The sequence below is a fragment of the Tetrahymena thermophila genome (genome assembly GCF_000189635.1).
Source record: "Tetrahymena thermophila SB210 genomic scaffold scf_8254597, whole genome shotgun sequence".
NCBI classification, from domain to species: Eukaryota; Ciliophora; class Oligohymenophorea; order Hymenostomatida; family Tetrahymenidae; genus Tetrahymena; species Tetrahymena thermophila.
This window is the reverse complement of record NW_002476368.1, coordinates 109,745-135,736: the sequence shown is the minus strand read 5'-3', so window position 1 is coordinate 135,736 and position 25,992 is coordinate 109,745. Positions and strand designations below refer to the sequence as shown.

Here is a 25,992-nt window from a genome sequence, read left to right as displayed (position 1 = left end):
ATTCAATTTTTATCATTTTAATAGTCATTTTTTGGTAAAACTATTTCTTCATAGTCTTTGTGATCAAAATAAAATGCTTCACATGCAGGATTGAGTATAGTGCTATAGTTTATTTGCTTTTTATCGAAATTTTACTATACTTCTTTTGGTCCTATGAAAGGGAATAAGAAGTTATTTTTATATTTTTAAAATCTTATTTAGTTTTATGAGTAAATACCACTTTTACTTATTATGGAATTATAAATAGAATCAAAGTTGCTTCTTTTTTCTGTTTTAATCTATATTCTTTTATCTGCTTCACTGATTGGATACAGGATTTCAGAATCTTCGAATATGTCAATCAAAACCATCTCTGTTAATTTTTTATAATCATTTTATTTTATCTCAAATTTTTAGAAGACCCAATCCATTTTTCTTGGCTCAACAAAACTCTAAACAAGATTTTAAGATTAAAAGAAAAGCTTTTAAAGCTCTTCATCTGTGAATTTAATGTTGCATTTTGGTAGTAAAGGGTAATTTTTCTTTCTTTCTTCAATTTGCTTTTATAAAATCTAGATATACATTTCTATGCTAGAAATAATTATTCTATTATCTGGTTAACGAAGATCATAAAACTGAAATAAATTTTTTGATAAATTATCGAAAATAAAACTTGGTTCATTTATTTTATTTAATAATCTACTTTGATACTCTTCCAATTCAATTTCCTCTAAACGAGCTCTCACCAAGAATTAAACATCTTCAATGTTCATTGAGTAAATTTGTTATTGCTCATCTCCTGCCTTACCTACTTTCCATGCTAAGAAAGTATCGATTTCAGGCTGTCTACCTATTAAGGAGATAATTAAGCACATAATGTCGTCACTCAAGCTTTATCCTGCACGTCTTAAAGCAGTAATAGCAAAGTTAAATGTGGATAGAGCTGGATGTATAATGAATGCACTAGCCAAACTGATACTAACTTCTAAATAATCTACAAACATGTCAAAAACTACTGCTGGGAGTGGAAAAAATTATGAACTAATGACTCTTTAATCATTTTATCTTCTAGAGTCGATGCTATGAGGATAATCAAGATCAAATATAAGCATATTGAAGATCTATCTTAATACAAGACAAGCAGGAATCCAAGCCCAAGATGTAACAGCAAGTAAGAAACTTAAAGTAGTATTAATCATAATTCCTACAGGCATACCAATTCCAATGAAACTAGCTGTTAAAGCTAATCTAATTAAGCATTCGATTTATTTGAAAACTCTAGAGATACTCTTTCCAATAATACCTCTGTCAGGCTAGGCTTCAAAGTCTCTAAGAGATTATTTTATTGAATTAAGAGATTCTTTTAAGCTATAAATATAAGGATCGACTAACTTTTCTTACAATTAGCCAGTCTTTATGTCTAGATTATAATCTCTAGGAAAGGGTTTTGTTTTGAATAAAGCCTTTAACCCTAATTCTCCATTTATCATATTGTCAATTAAAATGTTATAAACATTTTTTGTCCAAGCCTTATATCTAGTAAATAGCAAAGCTAACCTCCATCCTAAGAAGCTTGTAGGTGTTAAATGAGTCTTTGCTTCGTCAAAAAAATAATAAGTCTCTCCTAAGTAGGAAACATCGCTCAATATTTTGTAAGGTTTCTTATTTTATTCAAATGTCTTAAAAACTCTGCTAGGTTCATCTTTAATTTTTTAGATTCTTTCATAGTTTTACTCATAAATAGCATCTTGATTTTACTAAAATTCAGTATATCTTCTAAATTAATTTGCATAAGAGTGAAGGTTATTATCTTCTAATTCTTTGATGATCTGAGCATTGCACTCAATCTACAATTCAGCTCTCTTTGCTGTCATAAATTCATTTATTTGATGCTCTATCCAAGAAAATACTTTTGATTTTATTGGGTGCTTATCAGATAAATTATTTTATTCTTATTTAGCATACTCCTTTAAATCGTTTTCAAGTTTAAAGTAATGGTTTTCTGTAATTTAAGTAACTTTTATTAATTCTATGAAATGTTCTTACACTTACTTATCTTTTATGTATTTTGATGATAAAATCATGCTAAAAAGAAGCTCTTATTTTTCATTAAAAATTTTATGTAAGGCTTCCTTTTCTTCTACATTCATTTTCTCCAGCTCACTTAATCTACTTTTTTCTAGTTCGTTAGCAGCCATTTCGAATGCCTTTTAGAGTGTATTAAAATCTTCAATTCGATTTTATGATTCCAGCTGTTCCTTTACGCTTTTCAAATTTTAGTAAAATTGATTACTAATCTCGTCATAGAAAACCTCATCATTTTTTATTCTGAAGTATTCAAAAAAGCTTGTTTTAATTTCAGGCTAATACATCTTTATAGTTTCTTTTTTCCTCTCTCTTGCTATTTCATTTAAAATTTAGTCCTTACCTTAGATATTTAATTGCTAAGTACCAATAGTTATAGATGCCAACTTAGTAAATACACAAGAAATACCAATTAATCCATTAAAAAAGTTTGGTCTAAAAAGCTTATATCCAAGAAACTAGTTTTAAGCATATTTCCATCCTAATCTTTTCTTGATTTAAAGTAATTGATAATAAGAACGGCTTAGCCCTGAATAATAGCACTCATTAATATAATTTTGTCCTCGAACTATCCAAGGACTCACTTTCCATACTTTAGATGATTCTTCATTTTTTCCACTGACAATAAATTTTCCTGACTACTCTATAGAAATCATTTATTAGAGAGTTAACCTGTTCATGTCTTAATTGCCATATACTAGTTCTGGTTGAAAGAATTTTATTGGAGACTAATCACCTTCAAATACAGTTTTAGGTAGATTAAATTTCCACTACTTTTCTTCTTCCCAGGAATATAAATCAGATTCCAACACCTTATCAATGCCATCGACTAATTTTTAAGCCTTTTAAGTATATTAGTTCTACTTTTGAATGGATAATTAGTTTCGAATAGAATGATACTATTCGCTCAATAACAACTTTTATCTCTAAGGTAGATTATAAAGCTACTATTCATCGAGACTAATTGAATCATTTTTGTCTCTTATGTTATCGCTTTAAATTTAAATTTCTTATTTTTTTTGCATCTACTGATAAGTAAAATAAGCAATTTATTAATTAATCTATTAATTAACTACTAATTTTATAAAACTAATTAATATATGAGATATAAAATTCAATATCCTAATTCTTAATTTATAGGATTGAATAATATTTATCTAAATTATATGTGTATGTACGTTTTGGAAAAATAAAATAGATACTTCAATAAAATCTCAATTCTTGAATGTTCTATAAAATTTTATATAGAAAATATACATAAAAATAATAAATTAATGGTTGAATAAATCTCTAAATTTTGAAAGGGGAGGAGGAGGTTGATATAGAGGGAAAATAATAAAATTGGAGTCGGTTCAGTTTTGAATTTATTTAATTCTTTAAAATATTTTTATAATCTTTCTAATTTAACCCTGGATTTCTTAAACTCAATTCATTAAATTTTATTTATTTTTTGAAGAATTTTCTACTCTAATAAGTGTTTTATTTTATCAAAGATTAAAGAAAATCTTAAGATTTTAAATTTAGATTTATTTATTTATTTTATTATAATAAAATAAAATATCAATTACTTATTTCAAGTTATATCAAAAATATACAATTTGGATTAGTTAAATACTAAAATTTTTATGCATTAAACAAACCTCTTTTAATGTAAAATATAAAATTTCTTTTGTTTGTTATCTGTTATATTGAAAATGAAAGTTGAGAGGAATATTAATATTATTTTATAAAGTATGTTTTTGAATTCAAACTCTAACTAACTAAAAGCAAAATACATTTTTTTAGTGGAATATAAATAAATTTTAATAAGCATAAAGTAAAAACAGTTTCTTAAAAATACCAAACATAAATCTGTATTTAGAATATGATTTTTAAAGATTTTAATATTTTATTTATTTATTCAAATTTTAATAATGTTAAATAAATATAAACTATTATGATAAAATAATTTAATTATATTTATTGAAGTATTTACAAGATTTAAATTATTCAAAAATAATTAATTTATTTTAGATACATTTATATAAATATTTTTTTAAAAGAAACAATTTCTTATCTAAAAAAATGCAATATTTATTTATTCAGTATAATTTGCCTATTAAAATTAGTCTATTTTAATTATCAATAAAAATACTTTCAAAAAAAAACATCAAATAAAGAAAATACTTTATGAATATTTTATTTTATTTGAAAATACTGCTTCAACAATAGAAATCATCTAAAAATTTATTGATGCAATTACATAATAAAAAAATTAAAGGATGTAACCATTAGGTTGAATTTGATAGTGCTAATTACTCTTTGAAAGATATCAGAAGTCGATTACATAAATATATAAAAAGATTAATTAATGCTTGAAAGAATTAATAAATTAATTGAGGAGATTTAAAGAAATCAATTACTTTAATCATTCAAGTTTATTATTACATTTATAATCATAAAAACATAAAAAGTAAAAAACACTTAAAAAAGTAAATATACAAATAAGTGTTTTTTGTTTTTTTTTTGTTACTTTTTTATCTTGCTTGCTTATGAAAGAGATAATAAATGATCTATAATACAAAACTGAATGCGCATTATTTGTTAATTAATTAATTAGCCAAAATGCGATTATTCAATTAATTGGAAAGAAAACAATGCATTTATTTTTGAATGAAAAAGATTTATATTATTTTTTTTAGAATTAAATCAAAAAATCTAAGTTATTATTAGTTCTTATTAACATTACCATACTAGAAACAATTAAAAATATTTCATAGAAAATAAAATAGCTCCAAAACAGCATCATAAGTATAGAGTTTAGGCTACAATTTACATATTATTTCATTCGTTGTCATTAGCAGGGGCTGAAAACCGCGTTTAATTTTAATACCATAAGAAATAGTTTAAGGAAGCATGAATAGGGTAAATATTGATGCTCCAGTTATAGTAAGATCAGATTATAAGCAGAAGATAGAGTTTTTAGGGAGATACAAGGTTGTTAAGTAGATAGGACAAGGTACTTTTGGTACTGTTTACAAATGCTCAACTTACAAAGGATATGAGTATGCTATAAAATAGATCAACAATATCAAAATGAAAAAAATGATGAATAATGAGCTTGATGCGCTCAAGAGTGTTAATTCTAAGTACGTTGTCAGGTATTATGAGGTCTTTTATGATAAGCAAGACCATCCTTGTATTGTCTTAGAACTTTGTGAAGGAGGCACGTTGTCTGATTTGATGAAAAAATTCCATAATCACTGCATCCCAGAAAAGATAGCTCTAAATTTATTTGTTTAGATTTTAGTAGGATTCAAAGAAATATAGAAAGCTAATCTTATTCATAGAGATGTTAAATTGTAAAATATTCTCTTGAAAAATGACTAGCCAAAAATAGCTGACTTTGGTCTTGTTACTTAGTAGTAAAAGGATAAAGTTGATGGGTTTGCAGGGACACCTATGTATATGGCTCCTGAAATTTTAGATGGTAAAAACTACGATTAGCAAGTTGACATTTGGAGTTTGGGTGTTTTGCTTTATGCGATGATGTTTAATGATTTTCCAATATGTGAGTAAACAACCTACATGTAACTTGAGAGAATTAAGATGGTTTGCACTCCAGAATTTAACTTTGAGAAAGCAAAGAAAAGTAAATACTAAAACATTAGGTAAGAAACAGTTGAGCTTCTACAAAAGATGTTGAATATTGATCCGAGCAAAAGGATTACACTAAACTAGCTGTTGGAACTCCCTATTATAAAGGAGCATGATATGCAAGGTGATTTAGTACCAAAAGTCGAGCCTGTTGTTTTAGATGAAAATTAAATAGTTTACAAGTAAAAAATGCAGCTCAAATCACTTAACAGCTTGTAAGTAGAAACATCTCCAATCGTAAAAAAACTGAAATTATTTGATTTTTCATCATCGATTCAGCAAGTATTACCAGAAGAATCTAGAGAAGACGATACACCGTCTGCAGACAGACTTTCGCCAGTTGATAGTGTCCAAAATGAAAACGAATCCCCAAGTGAATCTTAAAAGAAAAATAAGACTGAAAGTCAAGAAGAAAATACATTCCAAATCAGTCAATTTGGTAATACGTAAAAGCACATTTATGAAGTGCATCTATTACCATATAATTAAATGCTAAATAGAATTACTCAGCTGATAGATGTATATGAACTTTTTGCAAACGGAGATAACATTATTATCAGTACTGAATTTAATACTAACGAAATTAATTTAATTCTTTATTTCCTTTCGAGGATTATTCTTTTCTACTTCCAAGGCTTAAACAAAATTCTTGATGAACGTGATAACACTTATAATCTAGACCATTGGTCGCAGTTTATATTTAGCAAATCTTACTTAACAATATTCTCTTAAGTTTAACTTGAAATGCAAATATGGATGGAAAAGTCAACCATTCTTTACAATCACTTAAAATTGATAGAGCTTGTTCCTATTTAAGTGAAAGAAATTGAGCATTTGGAAAAGACATCAGACAAAGAATAAGATTTAGAAGATGAAATTGACGAAACTACTGACTAAGAAAACAAAACCGAGACTTCGAGTGAAAACTAGGAACAAAAGCTAGCAAAAGGTACAAACAAGAAATCAGAAAAAGCAATAAAAGGCAAGTAAGGCAAAAGCACTCTCAAACTCCTTCCTGATATTATAGAAAATATTATTTCACCTCTAGAGACCTCAGCTCCATAGGATTACTCTTTTTTACAATCTAATCTACCTGATTAGATAAAGATAGCATTTAGAGCTGTAATGATGACTGCATACACTCGTCTACAAAACTCATATAAAGAGGATAAATCGATTCAATCAGCATCTTAAGGTGATGGACACTCTTATTCAGCAACACTATCAAGTCTCTCTTATATAAGTTCACCATAGCAAAGCCTGCATTTAATTGGATCATCTAAAAGTCACTCTAATCTTAAATCTGTAAAATAAAATCACAATAGTTTAGTTTTTAATTAATCTCCTCAGCACCAATCAGCAGCAGCATCAAGCACAACTAAGCAAGTAAGTTAAAGTATTACAAATTTATCTGCCTTAACCAAAAAGACAGTATAACCTAATAGCATTTCGAGTAACAATAATAGCGTAATAAAAAAAATAACAAATAGCTCAGCAAGTACAACACCTTTGAGTGCTCAATCTAGTATTAAACAAAGTAGCTAAGCTCAAACAATTAAAACAGCAAATAACTCACCATAAGTTGTAACATCTACATTGAAGCAGCTAGCAACTTCCAATAACACGAAGAGCTTTTCCAGTTTTGCAACCAATAAATAACTTTAAAATAGCTCTATAAACTAAGCTATAACACCTAGTAAAACATCTCCCTCCTAGTCTAAATAATTCACTTTTCAATAAAATAAAAATACACAATAATCAAGCAGTTTAATTTAAAAATAAACAGTAAAACCATAAGCAGCAGCATCATCTTCAGTTGCAACCAAAACATAAGTTAATAGCATATCTGCATAAAAGTCGCCCTAAACTCAAAAAGCAAATTTAAAATCAAATAAACCAGAAATAAAACCTAATAATTCTAGCTTGCCAATTTCTTCTTAGTAAACTTAACCCAAAACAAATAATAAAATAGCTTAATCGAATTTAAATCAAATAAGTAATACCTAAATAGAAGAAGATTAAACTCAGCAAGCAGAATTTGAAAAGATGAAATATTCTTTAAGAATTTTATTATGCTGTACTCTAAATCATTTTATATTGCTTGATGATTAAAATATAAAGCTCACTGAATTCTAAAAATATTTAAGATCTAAGTATTAAAATCAAGATTTTAACAACGATGTACTACAAAAAAATTTCTTTTTATGGCAGAGAGAAATAGAAGAAGAATCTTTGAAAGCTTAAATAGATCAAATTTTCAAAAATTATCTGCCAAAGATCTAAGAATTCGATATATCTTTTTTTTGATATTAAAATGCATTAAGATAAAAGCAACATAATTAATTAATTAATAAGAATATATTTTAATAATTAAATTTAAATCTAAATAAATATTTCTATGTAAATACAGTTTCGAAAATCAAACTAACTAATATTAATTTTAAATCAAATAATTTATTTTATTTTATTAGTTCTTAAATAATGAAGTATTATCTATCTAATTTTTATTCTAGTTTTACACCAAAATTAAATACTTCTTTAATAATGAAGTTTTTAAAGAAGAACTGGAACAGCTAGCTATATATATAAATATACACACCAAATTGCAAAATATCTATCCCCTTCTCCTCCCTTTTTAATTTTTTTAATTTTAAGGTGGATATAATAAATATAAATTTAATGATAGAGAGAGACCTTAAAGATATTTTAAATTTACTTTTGTAAATTTTCTTATAGGAGAAGCATTCTTATAGTAACAAATTTATTCTTTTTATTAAAATTAATTTTTTTTAAAAGTAGATTAAATATGCATAATAAATTAAATTAAATTTCAATAAATAAATCTCAATTCACTATTTAAAAAAATAATAATAATAAATGATACAATAACCATTTCAAAGATATAGAAGAAGTAAATATTTATTTTCTATTCATGTTGTTTAAATTTGTTTTTTTTAATAAAAAAATTTTTTGAACTCCTTTAAACACATTAGATTATCTATATTGCTCTGGCGAATGTGTATTTGATGAATTAATATTATTATTACTAATTTATATATATATTTAATTTTCAAGTTATTTACATTTAAATGGGATCAGGTGTTTTCACCTTAGTACAGCCGATAACAAAATTTATAAGGATAAAAGTTTATTTATATTTTCATTTTTAATAATAAATAACAAATAAGCATTTTATTTATTTTTTATGATAGAAAGAATATGATAAAATTTATAAAAAAGGTTGTCGACACTGGGACTTCCCAAGCGGTCCCCCACCTTAGTACTAACCCAGCCTTAAGGCGCTTAACTTCGGAGTTCGAATGGGATCCGGTGTTTTCACCTTAGTATGGCCGACAACAAAATTAATAAAATAAATGTGAATAAATACATTTAATAAGTAGTCTATTATTCAAATAAAATATAATAAATAAATAAATAAATAAATAAATAAATCTATTTATTTTTTACATATAAAATTAATTTAAAAACAAAAAGGTTGTCGACACTGGGACTTCCCAAGCGGTCCCCCACCTTAGTACTAACCCAGCCTTAAGGCGCTTAACTTCGGAGTTCGAATGGGATCCGGTGTTTTCACCTTAGTATGGCCGACAACAAAATTAATAAAATAAATGTGAATAAATACATTTAATAGGTAGTCTATGATTATAACAATATTTTTTAAATATAATAACTAAATAAATAAATCTATTTATTTTTCATAGATAAAATTAATTTTAAAAAACAAAAAGGTTGTCGACACTGGGACTTCCCAAGCGGTCCCCCACCTTAGTACTAACCCAGCCTTAAGGCGCTTAACTTCGGAGTTCGAATGGGATCCGGTGTTTTCACCTTAGTATGGCCGACAACAAAATTAATAAAAATAAAGTGAATTAGTAAATTTATAATTTATTACAATAATATTATTTAACTTAAATGAACTTATTATACTAGATTAAAATCAATTTTTAAAAAATAAAAAGGTTGTCGACACTGGGACTTCCCAAGCGGTCCCCCACCTTAGTACTAACCCAGCCTTAAGGCGCTTAACTTCGGAGTTCGAATGGGATCCGGTGTTTTCACCTTAGTATGGCCGACAACAAAATTAATAAAATAAATGTGAATAAATACATTTAATAGGTAGTCTATGATCATAACAATATTTAATAAATATAATAACTGAATAAATAAATCTATTTATTTTTCATAGATAAAATTAATTTAAAAAAGCAAAAAGGTTGTCGACACTGGGACTTCCCAAGCGGTCCCCCACCTTAGTACTAACCCAGCCTTAAGGCGCTTAACTTCGGAGTTCGAATGGGATCCGGTGTTTTCACCTTAGTATGGCCGACAACAAAATTAATAAATATCTTCTTATATTTATTATCTCTATATTCAAATATAAAGAAAAATTAGGATTAATAATTCTAATATTAAAAATAAATTCTAGTTTAAATTAAAAAATGTATTTATATGATTTTGCTACTTTGACAAATTCTAATAAAAATTAGATGATAAATAAAAAAAATAATTTTTAATAAAAAAATTATTGATTAAATTGTGTTAGTTTTAGAATTATCTAAATCAATTATAATTTTATCTAAATAATATTTTTAAAATTAAAATAAATAATATTGTAAAAGGCAGATATTTAAATAAATTAATATCAATAGGATAAAATCAATTTATATAGTCATATTAAAATTCTTTTTTAATTTTTACAGTTTATTTAACTTATAAACTAGATATAAGCATTCAATCATATTTATTAATTGAGGCTTTTTCTATTTCTTTAAATTAAAACACCTTAATTTCCAAAAATGCCAAAAATATTGAAATAAATTGTAATAACTGATTAGAAGGTATTTATGGCATCTCAACACAAGCTAAGCTGTATATGGAAGTAAATTTTTTTACTTAATTGTATGCAGCAATCTCTTATTTTTATGCAAATAAAATATTTTAAATAATCCTTTCTTTGTTTGAGAGAAATATAAAATCCATTTGGAACTATTTTTTTAATACCACTTACAATTCAACAGTAATGTTATAGTGATGCGCCTTATTAAATTAAATTTCAAGCCAAAATTACAATCCGATAAGGAATTAATAAAAGATAATTATATATTAATTTATTATTTTTAATTATTTGATCATAATAGACAAATTTATTAGCCCTGATTTGTTAATTTGGATGATAAGATATTAATTTCCATATAAGGTATTTTTTTTCTATTAACTAAATTCTTACTTGTATATTATTTAAGTGCTTCAGACAAATAATTAATTTTTAATTATAATATAATCATTAATTTTATAATAAATATAAATTGTATAATTTATTAAAACGACAGCTAAAACAAAATGAATCAAATTTAATAGAATTTTGTTAAAAATAATAAAACTTTATTGATATTTAATTGTCTAAATGCAGTTATAGCTTTAGCAGGCTGTATACTTGCAATTGTTTCGTCAAAACATATATCAGATTTACAGATTTAAACAGGCATACAAACTGCTATTATAATCTTAAGTTCTCTGATAATTGTAGTAGCTTTAATCAATTCTTTAATATGGTTTTATACCAGAAATTAAAGATGGTAAAGAATAGCTATAATTATATTGCTGATGATATCTATAGGTGGTATTGGAGGAATAATAGTAGGAAATCTTATTATTACTAATATGCAACAGTTTTGTGGTAAAATATTTTTAAATTATTTAAAAAATAATTAATTAATTATTTTATTATAAGGATATTATATTCAGCATAATTATCCATATGATGGTTATGATATAAAGACAAATTTAGATGACGCTATTTCTAGTTGCTCAAAATTAGAAATTACTGGCTATTCAACTGAGGAAGTAGTTAAGTAATTAAGTATAATATATATAATAAAATCTTGTAAAACTTATGATTTTGGAACTGGAGCTAATTGCTTATCTCTTGATTCTTTAGTAGTTGAGAATTGGAGCAGCTTATATACAAACTAAATAGTAAGTTTAGCTCTTTTAGGCGTGTATTATCTGGCTAACATTGTCTTTACAGCATTAATTCACAAAAAATTAAAAGAAATTACAAATTAAAATGGGTTTTTACAAAATAATTATTGAGATAAATTAAAATTTAATGTGTACAAATTTTTTTGTTTTTATATTATAAATTGCCAAGCTTTTTTCATTTTAATCACAATTAGAAAGAGTATAAAATTATGTTTAAAAAAATAAAAGATGTTACTTATTTTCATTTTATAATTGTTAATAAATTGTTTTATAAAAAACAATATATTTTATTATTAATTAAATCAGCAAACCTTAATCTAAAAATTTGTTCTTTTAATTGGAATAAATTAATAAAATTAGGTTTTTAATTTAAATTCTCATAATAAATTACAATTTTATATAATAAATAAATAAATGGGATTGATTTTAGTAAAAAAATATTAAATTTTTATACTTTTGAACAAAACATAAGTCAATTTTTTATATTTGGTCTGTTATTAATATTTGGAGGTAGTGTTGTTTATTTATTTATTTATATATTTACTATTTTTTTTTATTTTATAAAAACTTTTGTTACAAAAATAAATCAAAGCTAATTTTATTTAGTCTATTTGATCTTTTTAAATTTATCATTTTCTAATCAGAATTCTAATTTGATCAGAAATTAGTATTAAAAGATAATTTTATTATTTAATTTTTTAATAAGTCAGTCAGAATAGACAAATTTATCAGCCCTGATTTGCTAATTTGGATGATAAGATAGATACTAATATTTATAAAAAACTATTTACTATTTAATGTCTTGTTTATTAGTTTAAATAATTCAAGGAAATTTAAATATTTAATAATAAAATAACAATAATTTTAAATAAAACAAATTTTATGATCTATTAAAACAACAACTAAAACAAAACGCATCAAAATTAATAGAATTTGATTAAAAATAATAAAATTTTATTGATATTTTATTGCTTAAATATAATTATAGCTATAACAGGTTGTATACTTGCTATTGTTTCATCATAACATATATCAGATTTACAGATAGAAAAAGGCATACAAACTGCTATAATAATCTTAAGTTCTCTCATAATTATAATAAGTTTGATTAATTCTTTAATCTGGTTTTATTCTAAAAGTTAAAGATGGCAAAGAATAGTAATAGCTATATTGCTGATGATATCTATAGGTGGGGTTGGAGGAACAATAGTAGGAAATCTTATTATTACTAGTATGCAACAGTTTTGTGGTAAAATATTTACAAATTTATCAAAAAAAATAATTAATGAGAATTTTATTTTATTTTAAGGATATTATATTCAACATGATTATCCATATGATGGCTTCGATATAAAGACATATTTAGGTAACGCTATTTCTAGTTGTTCATAATTAGAAAATACTGGCTTTTCAACAGAGGAAGTAGTTAAATAGTTAAGTTTAATATATATAATATAATCTTGCAAAACTTATAATTTTGGAACTGGAGATAATTGTTTATCTCTTGATTCCTTAGTAGTTGAGAATTGGAGCAGTTTATATACAAATTAGATAGTGAGTTTAGTACTTTTAGGCGTATATTATCTGGCTAATATAGTCTTTACTGTTTTAATAGAAAAAAAGTTAAAAGAAATTACAAGTTAAAAAGAAATTTAACTAAATCAATTTTGAACTAAACAAAATTTAATATGTAAAATTTTCATATTTTTATGTTAAGTAGCAATTTCTTAAATAGACAATTTAAAAATTTTAAAACGAATGCAATATTTTTCATTTTATTTTTGAAAAAACCATTTTAATAAGTCATAATCAGTCTGAAATCAGGGAGGGGAATTTTTATCATAAAAATAATGAGTTTTATAGAAGGATTTTAAAAAATTTTTTTCTAATAACTAAATTCTTTCTTGTATATTATTTAAGTGCTTAAGACAAATAATTAATTTTTAATAATAATATAATCACTAATTTTATAATAAATATAAATTGTATAATTTATTAAAACAACAGCTAAAACAAAATGAATCAAATTTAATAGAATTTTGTTAAAAATAATAAAAATTATTGATATTTAATTGTTTAAATATAGTTATAGCTTTAGCAGGTTGTATACTTGCAATTGTTTCATCAAAACATATATCAGATTTACAGATTTAAACAGGCATACAAACTGCTATTATAATCTTAAGTTCTCTGATAATTTTAGTAGCTTTAATCAATTCTTTAATATGGTTTTATACCAGAAATTAAAGATGGTAAAGAATAGCTATAATTATATTGCTGATGATATCTATATGTGGTATTGGAGGAATAATAGTAGGAAATATTATTATTACTAATATGCAACAGTTTTGTGGTAAAACATTTATAAATTTATTAAAAAAATAATTAATTAATTATTTTATTATAAGGATATTATATTCAGCATAATTATCCATATGATGATTATGATATAAAGACAAGTTTAGATGATGCTATTTCTAGTTGCTCAAAATTAGAAATTAATGGCTATTCAACTGATGAAGTAGTTAAGTAATTAAGTATAATATTTATAATAAAATCTTTTAAAACTTATGATTTTGGAACTGGAGCTAATTGCCTATCCCTTGATTCTTTAGTAGTTGAGAATTGGAGCAGTTTATATACAAACTAAATAGTAAGTTTAGCACTTTTAGGCGTGTATTATTTGGCTAACATTATCTTTACAGCATTAATTCACAAAAAATTAAAAGAAATTACAAATTAAAATGGGTTTTTACAAAATAATTATTGAGATAAATTAAAATTTAATGTGTAAAAAATTTTTTATTTTTATAATATAAATTGCAAAGCTTTTTTCATTTTAATCACAATTAGAAAGAGTATAAAATTATGTTTAAAAAAAATAAAAGATGTTACTTATTTTGATTTTATAATTGTTAATAAATTGTTTTATAAAAGACAATAGATTTTATTATAAATTAAATCAGCAAACCTTAATCTATAAGCTTGTCCTTTTAATTTGGAATAAATTAAAAAAATGAGGTTTTTAATTTAAATATTACATTTTTATGTAATATGAAGAAAGATAATGAATAACAAATTAAAATTATTTAATGTAAGGATTCTCTGTAAATTCTTTTAATGCGTAAGGGATTGATTTTAGTAAAAAAATATATAATTTGTATACTTTTGAACAAAACACAAAAGTAAAATTAATATTTTAAAAGATGTAACAAATATAGTAATAATAATAATAATTACCGTAATTTTCATTAATTAAGGCCTTTCTCCCCCCAAAGTTTTTTGAAAAAAAATGGCCTTAATTCGGTATATATGTCAATTTTTTATATTTGGAAAAAGGTGTCTATCATTGATATTTACAGGTAGCGTTGTTTATTTATATAATTACCAATTTTTTTTATTTTATAAAAACTTTTGTAACAAAAATCAATCAAATGAACTAATTTTATTTAGTCTATTTGATTTTTTACATTAAAAGATAATTTTACTCTTTAATTTGTTAATCAGCCAGGATAGACAAATTTATCAACCCTGATTAGTTAGTTAATTTGGATGATCATATACTAATATTATAAAAAACTATTTACTATTTAATGTCCTGTGTATTAGTTTAAATAATCAACGAAATTTTAATATTTAATAATAAAATAAACAATAATTTTAAATAAAACAAATTTTATGATCTATTAAAACTACAACTTAAGCAAAACGCATCAAAATTAATAGAATTTGATTAAAAATAATAAAATTTTATTGATATTTTATTGCTTAAATGTTATTATAGCTTTAACAGGCTGTATAATTGCTATTGTTTCATCAAAACATATATCAGATTTACAGATAGAAAAGGGCATGCAAACAGCTATCATAATCTTAAGTTCTCTCATAGTTATAATAAGTTTGATCAATTCTTTAATCTGGTTTTATTCTAAAAGTTAAAGATGGCAAAGAATAGTAATAGCTATATTGCTGATGATATCTATAGGCGGGACTGGGGGAACAATAGCAGGAAATCTTATTATCACTAGTATGCAACAGTTTTGTGGTAAAATATTTACAAATTTATCAAAAAAATAATTAATGAAAATTTTATTTTTTATAAGGATATTATATTCAACATAATTATCCATATGATGGTTATAATATAAAGACATATTTAGGTAAATCTATTTCTAGTTGTTCATAATTAGAAAATAATGACTTTTCAACTGAGGAAGTAATTAAATAGTTTAGTTTATTATATATAATATAATCTTGTAATACTTATAATTTTGGAACTGGAGATAATTGTTTATCTCTTGATTCCTTAGTTGTTGAGAATTGGAGCAGTTTATATACAAACTAAATAGTAAGTTTAGTACTTTTAGGCGTATATTATCTGGCCAACATAGTCTTTACTGCTTTAATAGAAAAAAAGTTAAAATAAATTACAAGTTAATAAGATATTTAACTAAATCAATTTTGAACTAAACAAAATTTAATATGTAAAATTTTCATATTTTTATTTAATATTTAATCAAAAAACTAATAAATCTACTACCCTAATTCATCCATCTATGGTATTAATATATTTATCGATATGCAATGTCAATCAAACATCAAACATACGATTTATATTTAGATGAGTTTATCATAACTTTAATTCATATATTCCTAATTATAAAATAAATTTATCATATTTTTTATTCATTTTAAAATAAAATAAAAGTTTTGAGTTTTAAATTTAGTTTTTATTTTCAATTTTTTTTTTTGAGGAAATTACTTTTTTTAAAAATTTTTACTAACTTTTGTAGATAGATAGATTAAAAAATGTTTATTTTATTTATTACTGAAATGAATGAATGAACAATCAAACCCCATTAAATTTTATTATTAACCAAAGAAAGATATGTTTTTTAAAATATTAAAGAATTAATAATTATATTACGTATAATAAGTAATTTGTCAATGAAAAATCTAGTGACTGGTTTGAATTTCACAATTAAATATAATAATAAATAAATATTTTATAAAAAAGTTTATAATAGATTTAAAAATCAATCATACAAATGTTTATTTACATTTTAATTCTTGATGATAACTTACTTACCTGTCAATCTGTATTTAAATTTAATTTATTTTCTGAATTTTTGAAGTAAGAATTTTTAAATTAATGGACAAATTATTTATTTATTTTTGATTAATTTTAGAAAAAAGAATGTTTTCACAATTAACTCTAATTAAATTAAAAATCTATTATAAATATTTTCATCCAAGGAAAACATTATTATAAAATAAAGTCCTTTCTAAATAAAGCGATGTCATATCACTATATATTAAAAATATATTTAGCTTTTTAAAGATTTGCAATTAATTTTACATTTTAGGTTTAATTTTCAAATAAAATAAAATAAACCAAACTAAACTATCTTTTTATTTTTGTTTGCTTTTATAATAACTTATTCTTTGATTGATATTTTGATAATATATATTTATATTTTATTTTTGAAAATTACCATAAATTATTGTGTTTATTTTATTTATTTATTTATTTATTAATTTAAAAATGGAAATAAGAACATGTTAGAAAAATTAGTTATTTATACACAATTGTAATTATAATATATAATTTTTATTATTTTATAATATTTAATCTTTTTTGAGAGTTAATAATTTAGTCTGCTATAAATATATTCTTTTTAGTATTAATTTTCCTGTAAAAACAGTTCAATCGTCTTCATCTTCATCGTTATCTTACTCTTGCACATTTTCTTCCATTATATTTTCGAAATTAATTCCATACTCTTCTTCGTTATTTTCACTAAAAAACAAACAAAATAAAATAAAAATTAATTTTTAATTTAAAGACAATTTTTTTACTTTTCGACATCCATTGCTTCGTCTTCATCTTCCTCTTCTTCTATTTATTCAATATCTTTGTTTTCATCCTTTTTGTCTTTTTTCGATTTTTTCTCTTCTAATTATTTTTAATTATTTATTAAATATGTAAAAAATTAAAATTTATTTATTTATTATTCTTACTTGCTCCTCCAGCTGGCTTCTTTTTGTCTACTTTTGGACCAGCTCCATTTGTAACTTTGTGTCTTTTTGGCATGAACATTTGAGTTTTCTCCATGTCACTTTCATCAAGTAGCAACTCCATAACTTCCTAAGGTTTCCATATATCTGCCTTGAATGCACCTCCAGAATAAACTGTAGATTGAACCATTTACTTTTATTGGGCTCTCTTTAAAATTCTTTCTTCAATTGTGCCTTTAGTTACCAATCTATACACAAGAACTTCTTTTGTTTAACCTTTTTATTTGAAATTTTATTAAAATAAATCTATAAGATCACATAATAATTCATTAGTTACCAATTCTGTGAGCACGATCCATAGCTTGGGCATCCATGGTAGGATTCCAATCGTTATCATAGAAGATTACAACATCTGCTGCAGTTAAAGTAACACCCAAACCACCAGCTCTTGTACTGAGCAAGAAGGCAAAGGTTTTGTCACTTGTCTAAAATTCATTGACCATATCTCTTCTATCAGATATATTGCAAGAACCATCAAGTCTGAAGAATTTATATTTCTTTCTGGTCATAAAATCTTCTAAAATATCTATCATTCTTGTCATTTAGCAGAAAATAAGCACTCTATGTCCTTCTCTTTTCAACTTGGTTAACAACTATTTTTGTTTATTTTTTTTAACTTTAAAATAAAAGGAATATTTTAAAAATCTATATTTACAGCATCCAAATATTTGAGCTTTGCACTATCAGCAACTAAACTTGCGAAATCAACAACTTCTATATTAGAAAAGCTTTCTTAATTGTTAAAGTTTAACATTCCTTCTTTGAAAACCTAATAATTTATTTTATAAATATTTATTATTGATTGAAATTACTTCAAAATTCTATTTACTGATAAATCGACTAAAGACCTTCCATTAGTTGGTGCTTACTAAATTTCGGTAGAATAAGGAAGTTTTTAGAAAACTGCTCCGTTTGCTCTTGCAATAAATCTTCCTATTCTTGACTCTTCCATGTTGAAACGATAAGCCTAGAAACTAGAGGAGGAGCATATGAGATTGATTGGGGGAGAAATTGCTCTCTTTATGATGCAGTACAATTTTACAGGTTAAAGACAGTTGTGAGCATCTTAACAAATCTGTGTCCACTTCTTAAGGAATTTATTGTTTTATTTTAAAAGAATGCCATCATGAGGCTGAATAGAATTAAGACTAGCAATTTGATCGATAGTGGTGTTTACTCTAAGTAAGTTGAATGACTAAACATAGTTATCATATTTAGAATCGTCTTATCCATACAAAATATTTTTTGACCACCAAAGATTTTTACTTTCGTACTTGTCTCCAGCAGCATTAACCATTTTAAAAGTCTTTTATTAAGTATGAAGAACGTGAGCCAAAACCAAATAAAGGTAGAAACTATCAGTTCTTGAATATATTTCCATAATATTTATAGGTAAATCTAGCAATCTAATAAAGCTGAAAATAGAGTTCTTATTGCTGAAAAGATCTTCTCTCACATTCTTAGCACTTAAAAAACCTAATTTTCTGTGAATGAATTCATTCTTTGTTTCTTCCCTCATGACTTCATCATAGTACAATTTAGGTAAATGATAGAAAATAGGATTGCTAATATTTGATTAAACTTATTTTATTTCTCCCATCTTAGCAGGCAAGTGTCCAGTGTAATAATAAATATTCTAAAAAACAAATGAGCTTCTGCATGGTCTTCTTTCGAACAATTCTGGATGATTACAAACTTTTCTAAATTGCATGACTAAATTCATCAAGTTATCTACCTTTGATTTTTTATTAAAACATTTATTTTTACTTTAGTTAAACCTTAACAATTTTATTTATCAAATTTATTTTGTTTTTCATTAAACAAAAAACAATCAATTTTTATTTATTAAAAAAAGAAATTTCTTATAAAAATTAATTTTTGTTTGCTTATTTATTTATTGTTTGTTTAAAGTAATTTTTAATTAAGATTTAAAAATGAGTAAATTTAGAAATTGTTTATGAGTTAGATAAAATTTAGATGATAAAGTTAATAAGAAATATACTTTTTATTTAGATTCAAACATCTTGAAGAAATCTTTAAGAGAAAGCTTTGATTTAATGTGGTCATAGAATTTTTGTTATCTTTTTGTCATTTCACACATAATTTAGAATTCTTTCTTAGCACCTAATTCGTGCTCAACATCTTTTTTAACTCTACGAAGCATAAATGGTTTTAAAATAGCATGGAGACGTTGTAATTAATGTTAATTTAGTTGAGATTTATCTTGAGAAGATGCTTCAATATCTTTTGAGAACCATTCTTAGAATTGGTCATGAGAGTCGAATAATTTAGGCATAATAAAATGCAATAAAGCCCACAATTCTGCCATAGTATTTTAAATAGGTGTACCAGTTAATAGTAATTTATTTCTAGAATTAAAAGATAATAAAGTCTTCCATCTCATAGAGTTGATGTTCTTAATAGCCTGAGCTTCATCCAAAATCATATATTACCACTTAATTCTTTAAAATGTTTTTTCATCACTAACTACTAACTAATAACTTGTAATAACTAAGTGGAAAGGAGAACTCTTCAAGCCTAAATTCTTGGCTGAAAAATATTTTCTAATCATTTTTCTTTACTTCAAACTACCCCAATAAGGAAGAACCTTTAATGCAGGGAAGAATTTCTTTAATTCTTGCTACCAATTATCTATTAAAATTCAAGTAAAATAAGTTAATTTATTCATGAAAAAAAAAAAAATTTTTTCTTTAGATAAAAATTTTAAATGAAAGATTTAGTTTAAAAAATAATTCAAAATATTTGATTCTTTTTAAAATTTGTTTCAAATAAATTTTATTTAATAAATTAAAAATAATTGTTTTTTTTTGACAATTTTTCATCATAAAATAATTTAGTAAATTTAATTATAATTTCATTATTAATCCTCTTAATAATTTTATTCTTAGTAAAATGTACTTAGTTAGATATTCATTCGGTATTTACTCTCATAAATAATTGTAATTTATACTTAAATTTTTTACTTTGAATAAATTTGAATAATTCAATGAAATTAATTTATTCTTAAAATTTTGATTATTTAAATTCTTTTTTTACATCATTAAATTTATTAAGATAATATTTTATTAAATTTATTAAGATAATATTTTATTAAATTTATTAAGATAATATTTTATTAAATTTATTAAGATAATATTTTATTAAATTTATTTACATAATGTAGAAGAAGGAGCTATAACTAAGAAAGGACCCCAAATATTCTTAGTACCAGCAATATGTGTGATAAGCGAAATCGCTTGAATTGTCTTACCGAGACCCATTTCATCAGCTAAAATACCATTAATACCTTATTCATATAAGTTATCTAACCATCTAAGACCCTTGAGCTAATATTCTTTTAGTGTGCCTTAAAAGTGCTCTGGAGGTTTAACTAAGCTGCTTTAAGTTTCAGGTTCGACTTGAGAAAAGTCAAGCTTTGCAGCTTCTTATAATTCTTAAACTGTGGTCCTTTTTTGCTCTGTTAAAACTATCCTATCTTCTTCGTTACCAACTGTTTATTGCATAGATTAAATAATTTAGATTTATTATTTGATCTAAATATATTAATTATTAAAATTACTTTGATGTCTTTCATGAGCTGTTTCTTGATCAAACATTATCAGTTCTTTTCTTCTGTCATTAATTAAAGCTGAAACCTCTTAAGCAGCCTCACTTTCATCTATATCAATCTTTTAACCTTTGAAAAGAAGAGGATCATATCTATTGTCTCCTTCAGGCATAGGAATAGCTTCTAATGCAGCATTTGTTTTATCATTCATGGCAATACCTAGCTTCTAGGCCATAAAGTGAGCATATAGATCTGATTGTTTCATTAAAAATTCTAATCTTTTCTTTTATAATAAACTTTCTTTTTCTTCTTCTTCTCTTCTTCTTAATTCTGCCTCCAACTTTTCTTTTCTTCTCTTTATTTCATTTAATTCTCTTTCTCTCTTTCTCCAGTAGCTTACCATTTCTCTATGCATTTTTTTACTTCTCAAAGCCCAATCTTTCTAAGTTCTCTAACTTTTACCGTATTTCTTTCTTACTTCCTTTGAACATAAAATAGCAAATTTTCTGCTATTTTACTCATAATCCTATCTAGCCCTATAAATAAAATTCAAATTTAATACAAAAAAATAATTTAAAATTAATTTTTAATTGTTTATTTATTTATTAAAGAATAATAAAAATTTAAAGGAAATATTATTTACTATTAAGCAAATCTATATATTTTGAGAACATTTCTCACAACCTATTGCCATGCCTTTTTGAATAAGAGTCTTTGATACTTTTCCCTATCTTCAGCAGACATTTTATTAAGTTTTTCAAGTTTTCTCTTTTTTTGAATGTCTCTTTCTTGAGGATTGTTAGTAGAGAGATTTATTTCATTCCAATCAGCATAGCTCTCATTTTGAAGCATCTTCATTTTTAAAGGAGAGGTTGTGGGTTCAGGTTAGTTACCTTCATTGACATTTTTTTTAGGTTTCATTTAAAGTTATTATTTATTAACTCCTATTCTTGGAATAATAGGCTTGCTTAAAAGCTAATTATTTTTTAAAATATTCATTTATCTTTAAATTTATTTGCCTATTAAAAATTTTATTACTCTATTAAACGGATCAGATTAGTCATTGTATACTGCATGATATTAAGGCACCAAAGCTTTCTTAGCTTCATCAAAATTACTTCCACAAAAAGGCATATTCTATGGATTGAATCTATATCTTTTTATTTTCCTGAAATCAGAGGGCTATTTATTTATTTATTTATTGTTTTAAGAATTTTAATTGAAAAAAATGGTAAATTTTGGAAGTTAATTAGTTACTTTGTATCCAATAACTTATTAAGTGCGTGTTTAGAGCTTGTCTTTTGTTACTTTAAATTTTTTGAAAATATGATTTTCGATAAAATCATCATGACGAGGGCTTTCAATAGCCTGGGTTAATCTCATAAGTTAGTGTTCAATTAATTTAGAGTTTTTAGAACTTTACAGTTTCATGCTTTCTTTTATAATTTATTCTAAAGTTTAAACATTTGAGGAAGAAGACACCTAAGATGAAGTGGAAGAAACTCCCGTACTCAAATTATTATTACCATTCTACCAATTTTATATTTTTTCTGCATTTTAATTATTCTGATTAACAGTCTTTACATAATTTTTAAATAAGTTCCTATTTAATTTAAAAATAAATATTTTATTTGTCATTCAAAATATAAATAAGCAGTTTTAAATAAAAATTTATTCATTTTTCTAAAAATTATTTTCAAAAGCAATATTTTTAAAATATCGAAATATTTATCTTGATTTAATGTTATATTTTATTATTAGTTAATTGATTTAAATTTAATAATTTAGTTAATGCCAAATTCATTGAAAAAGTTGTTTTTAATTAAATTTAAATGTTTAACTGCAAATTATCAAATCATTTTAAATAAAATAATTGTTTAAAAAATATTGGTTCATTTTTAAGTTTTTTTAATTCATTTTTTTCAATCTATACTATTTTTAATTTATATTTTAGGTATTTTTAAAATAAATATTTGTACTATTTTAATATAATGATAAGTTATTTTTTATATTTTTTAAAAGCTATTTTTATCATTTTAGACTTTTTCAAAAGCTCTTTTCAAAGATTTTATTAACTTAAAATATTTATTGAAACATTTTTTTAAGTTATTTAAAATAATTAACAGAAAAATGAGTGAATAAATAAATGATAATGCAGGCTAATTTATTATTAAGAAAAATTACTTTCTTTTGTTTTTTAAGAAGGCTTTTTTAGATTCCAAAAATGTACTGCTGCTATGAGCGTTATGAATTCTTTGTTTTACGATATCCAGTTCCTTGTCGATGATAGAAGATTGCAATCTTTATTTAGAAAAAATAAGAATATTAGAATAAGTAGGCGGGAAAGGAGAGAAAGTTAATGTGAATGTATGTAAAAATAAAATAAATATATTGATTTGTTTATTTGTTTATTTATTTATTTTTATATCTTTATTTATTGATTAATAGGATATTCTACAGCGCGAATTGTTGCGAAGTGCAAAAAATATAAGTTTTCTTTGTAAAAGCATATAAATAAGCAGCAAAGCTAGCAATTAATAAATTTTTCAATTATATTTAAATCGTTTTGTTGCTTTTTATATTTGGAGCGAAAAGGTTCAACAAAAAATTGTGTTTATTTTAGCTGCTTTAAGGTTATTTTTCTGGGTTTGAGACTAAATGTATTAAGAAAGTCCATTTATAGGCAAATTTTCTGTTGTTTGGACTTACAATTTATCAATTTGTTCTTCTATGAGCTGATTATATTTTTGATTGGCAAGATCAGATTGGCGCAATTAGTTCTCTGGATCGAAGTCGAAGTTATAGGAATCCTCATCATTCATCTCATCATCACTGATCTCAAAATTTATTTTCATTTCCTGTCTCCACTGATCTATCTTTCTAAGATTTTCGTCGTATTTTTTATTTTGCTTCTGTTTATAATTTTTAAAAAAGCTATCTTAAAATAATTGTCGAGTTGATCGATTAGCAATAATTTTTTCATAAAAGCGTGTATAAAAATGGCAACTAAGTCGTCTTTTTGCACCTAACATAAATTAAATCCAATATAATAAGTGCTTATTAGCGTGCTTAGGTGCTTTTGATCGATTTTTACATAAAAATACAAAATTAGAAGCTAAGAAATTACTTCTGATTCGGTTTTCATAGTCTCTAGTATCTTCTTGATAGAGTCTTTATAAGAATCTTGATTCTTTGAGAGATTTGTTGAATTCTGTTCATAGGAAATATCAGAATTATTCTTGTAATTGCGTATGGAGCTGTTCAGCCCCTGCCCATCGTGTTCGGTGCTGTTCATTTGCTTTTAAACTTATTCCTAAATTTTTTTTAATTAGCTACCTATTTATTTTTTTCTTCTAAAAATTTTTGTGAAATAAGAAAGAAACAAATTTCCTTCAGCTCCATAATATATTTAATAAAAACAAATATAAATAAAATTCACACAACTCCAAGCTTTTCTAAAACTAACAAACAAACAATCAAAAAAATAATAAATAAATAAACAAAAAAACAAACAACCCTTCATCCAAAGCATTTAATTAAGTTAACAATCACTTAATTAAATATTGAATAATCTCTCTTTATGAAAGCATATTAATAAACAATAAAAAAAATGAAAAAAGGAATCAATCGATCAATCGTCTGTCTAACAAAATAAACCTAAAAATTTCGATAGATAGAAAGTCTATTTATTTAATTCTTTTTTCTTGTTATTGATGACTTTCTTTTCATTTTATTTGATTAATTTTCTCTTCAATAGACAAAAAAAAAATAAAATTTTGGTATTATAAAAATATCAAACAAATTCCATTATTGTTTGTATAATTAATTATTATTCTACATTCTAAATAGATAGATAGATTAATCATCAATCTTCATTTTATTATTACAACCTGAAGATAGATATGTTTATTTATCTTAATGCACTCACAGCACATACTTATTATCTTTCTGTTTTCATTTTTTTAAATGCGCAACAATATAAATGAATAACAAAGAAACAAATAGATTTTTGATTATTTGATTCATATAATTGTTTGTTTTTAATTTTTTGTTTGATTTTTCAATAGCACAAAAATTTAATTTTTAGAGTGATTCCCATTTTTGTTTTTTTGAATAATAATGCGTATTTAATTTCTTTTAAATTATTTATTCAATTATATGTAGTCTGTCTCCCTCCCTCCCTACTTCCATTCTTGTTTATTTAATATATTTATTTGTTCTTCTCCCATTTTATAAACCTTTCAAATTAGATTTTAAATAAAATTATTTGTTTTTTATAAATGTGGAATTATAAATTAAAATATAAGAAAGATTTAAATAAATTTAAACGCTATTTATTTATATTTCTAAAATTAAGAATTGTAAAATTAAATCAAAATTTTTAAATAGATTTAAATTTTAATTATTTATTATAAAAATTTTAATTAATTTAAAAATATTTTTTATAAAATTGTTAAAATAATTAATAATTTAACTGAGTAAATTTGTTTTTTTTTTTTGCTTGTGAGTGAAAATAATTATTTATAATGCATTTATTTATTGATAAATTTTGATTGATTTTAAGATAGATAAATACTTTCTTGAATTGATAAATAGATATCTTATAGCGAATTATTTATTTATTTGTTTGTTTGATTATTTTT

At 23.7% G+C, this 25,992-nt stretch overlaps 6 protein-coding genes across 6 annotated transcripts; 4 read left to right on the top strand and 2 right to left on the bottom strand. All coding sequences in view use genetic code 6, as the record gives it.

Moving 5' to 3' along the window:
- Positions 1-2: 2 nt before the first annotated feature.
- Positions 3-3,089, bottom strand: TTHERM_00343610 (transmembrane protein, putative; the record flags this gene model as incomplete). The annotated part of the gene is made up of 1 exon (XM_001018407.1): positions 3-3,089. The coding sequence occupies one exon, from the start codon at positions 3,087-3,089 to the stop codon at positions 3-5; it is 3,087 nt and encodes a 1,028-aa protein (XP_001018407.1).
- A 1,870-nt stretch (positions 3,090-4,959) lies between these two features.
- On the top strand, positions 4,960-8,007 carry TTHERM_000343609 (Serine/Threonine kinase domain protein; the record flags this gene model as incomplete). The annotated part of the gene is made up of 1 exon (XM_012798208.1): positions 4,960-8,007. One exon carries the CDS (start codon positions 4,960-4,962, stop codon positions 8,005-8,007), a length of 3,048 nt encoding a protein of 1,015 aa, XP_012653662.1.
- A 570-nt stretch (positions 8,008-8,577) lies between these two features.
- Positions 8,578-9,820, top strand: TTHERM_000343608 (MFS transporter; the record flags this gene model as incomplete). Its single annotated transcript, XM_012798207.1, has 5 exons — positions 8,578-8,611; positions 8,941-9,076; positions 9,196-9,352; positions 9,450-9,585; positions 9,681-9,820. The coding sequence occupies 5 exons, from the start codon at positions 8,578-8,580 to the stop codon at positions 9,818-9,820; spliced, it is 603 nt and encodes a 200-aa protein (XP_012653661.1).
- Positions 9,821-11,022: 1,202 nt separating this feature from the next.
- Positions 11,023-11,904, top strand: TTHERM_00343590 (transmembrane protein, putative). The gene is made up of 2 exons (XM_001018405.2): positions 11,023-11,398; positions 11,453-11,904. The coding sequence occupies exons 1-2, from the start codon at positions 11,062-11,064 to the stop codon at positions 11,812-11,814; spliced, it is 699 nt and encodes a 232-aa protein (XP_001018405.2). The 5' UTR covers positions 11,023-11,061; the 3' UTR covers positions 11,815-11,904.
- Positions 11,905-12,848: 944 nt separating this feature from the next.
- TTHERM_00343580 (transmembrane protein, putative) lies at positions 12,849-14,473 on the top strand (the record flags this gene model as incomplete). Its single annotated transcript, XM_001018404.2, has 4 exons — positions 12,849-12,912; positions 13,013-13,342; positions 13,790-14,056; positions 14,112-14,473. 4 exons carry the CDS (start codon positions 12,849-12,851, stop codon positions 14,471-14,473), a joined length of 1,023 nt encoding a protein of 340 aa, XP_001018404.2.
- Positions 14,474-17,078: 2,605 nt separating this feature from the next.
- Positions 17,079-24,881, bottom strand: TTHERM_00343570 (SNF2 family amine-terminal domain protein; the record flags this gene model as incomplete). The annotated part of the gene is made up of 14 exons (XM_001018403.2): positions 17,079-17,659; positions 17,725-17,997; positions 18,059-18,374; positions 18,437-18,550; positions 18,611-19,516; positions 19,784-20,433; positions 20,957-21,292; positions 21,362-21,885; positions 21,993-22,324; positions 22,388-22,531; positions 22,607-22,952; positions 23,534-23,650; positions 24,059-24,261; positions 24,477-24,881. The coding sequence occupies 14 exons, from the start codon at positions 24,879-24,881 to the stop codon at positions 17,079-17,081; spliced, it is 5,247 nt and encodes a 1,748-aa protein (XP_001018403.2).
- Positions 24,882-25,992: the final 1,111 nt, after the last annotated feature.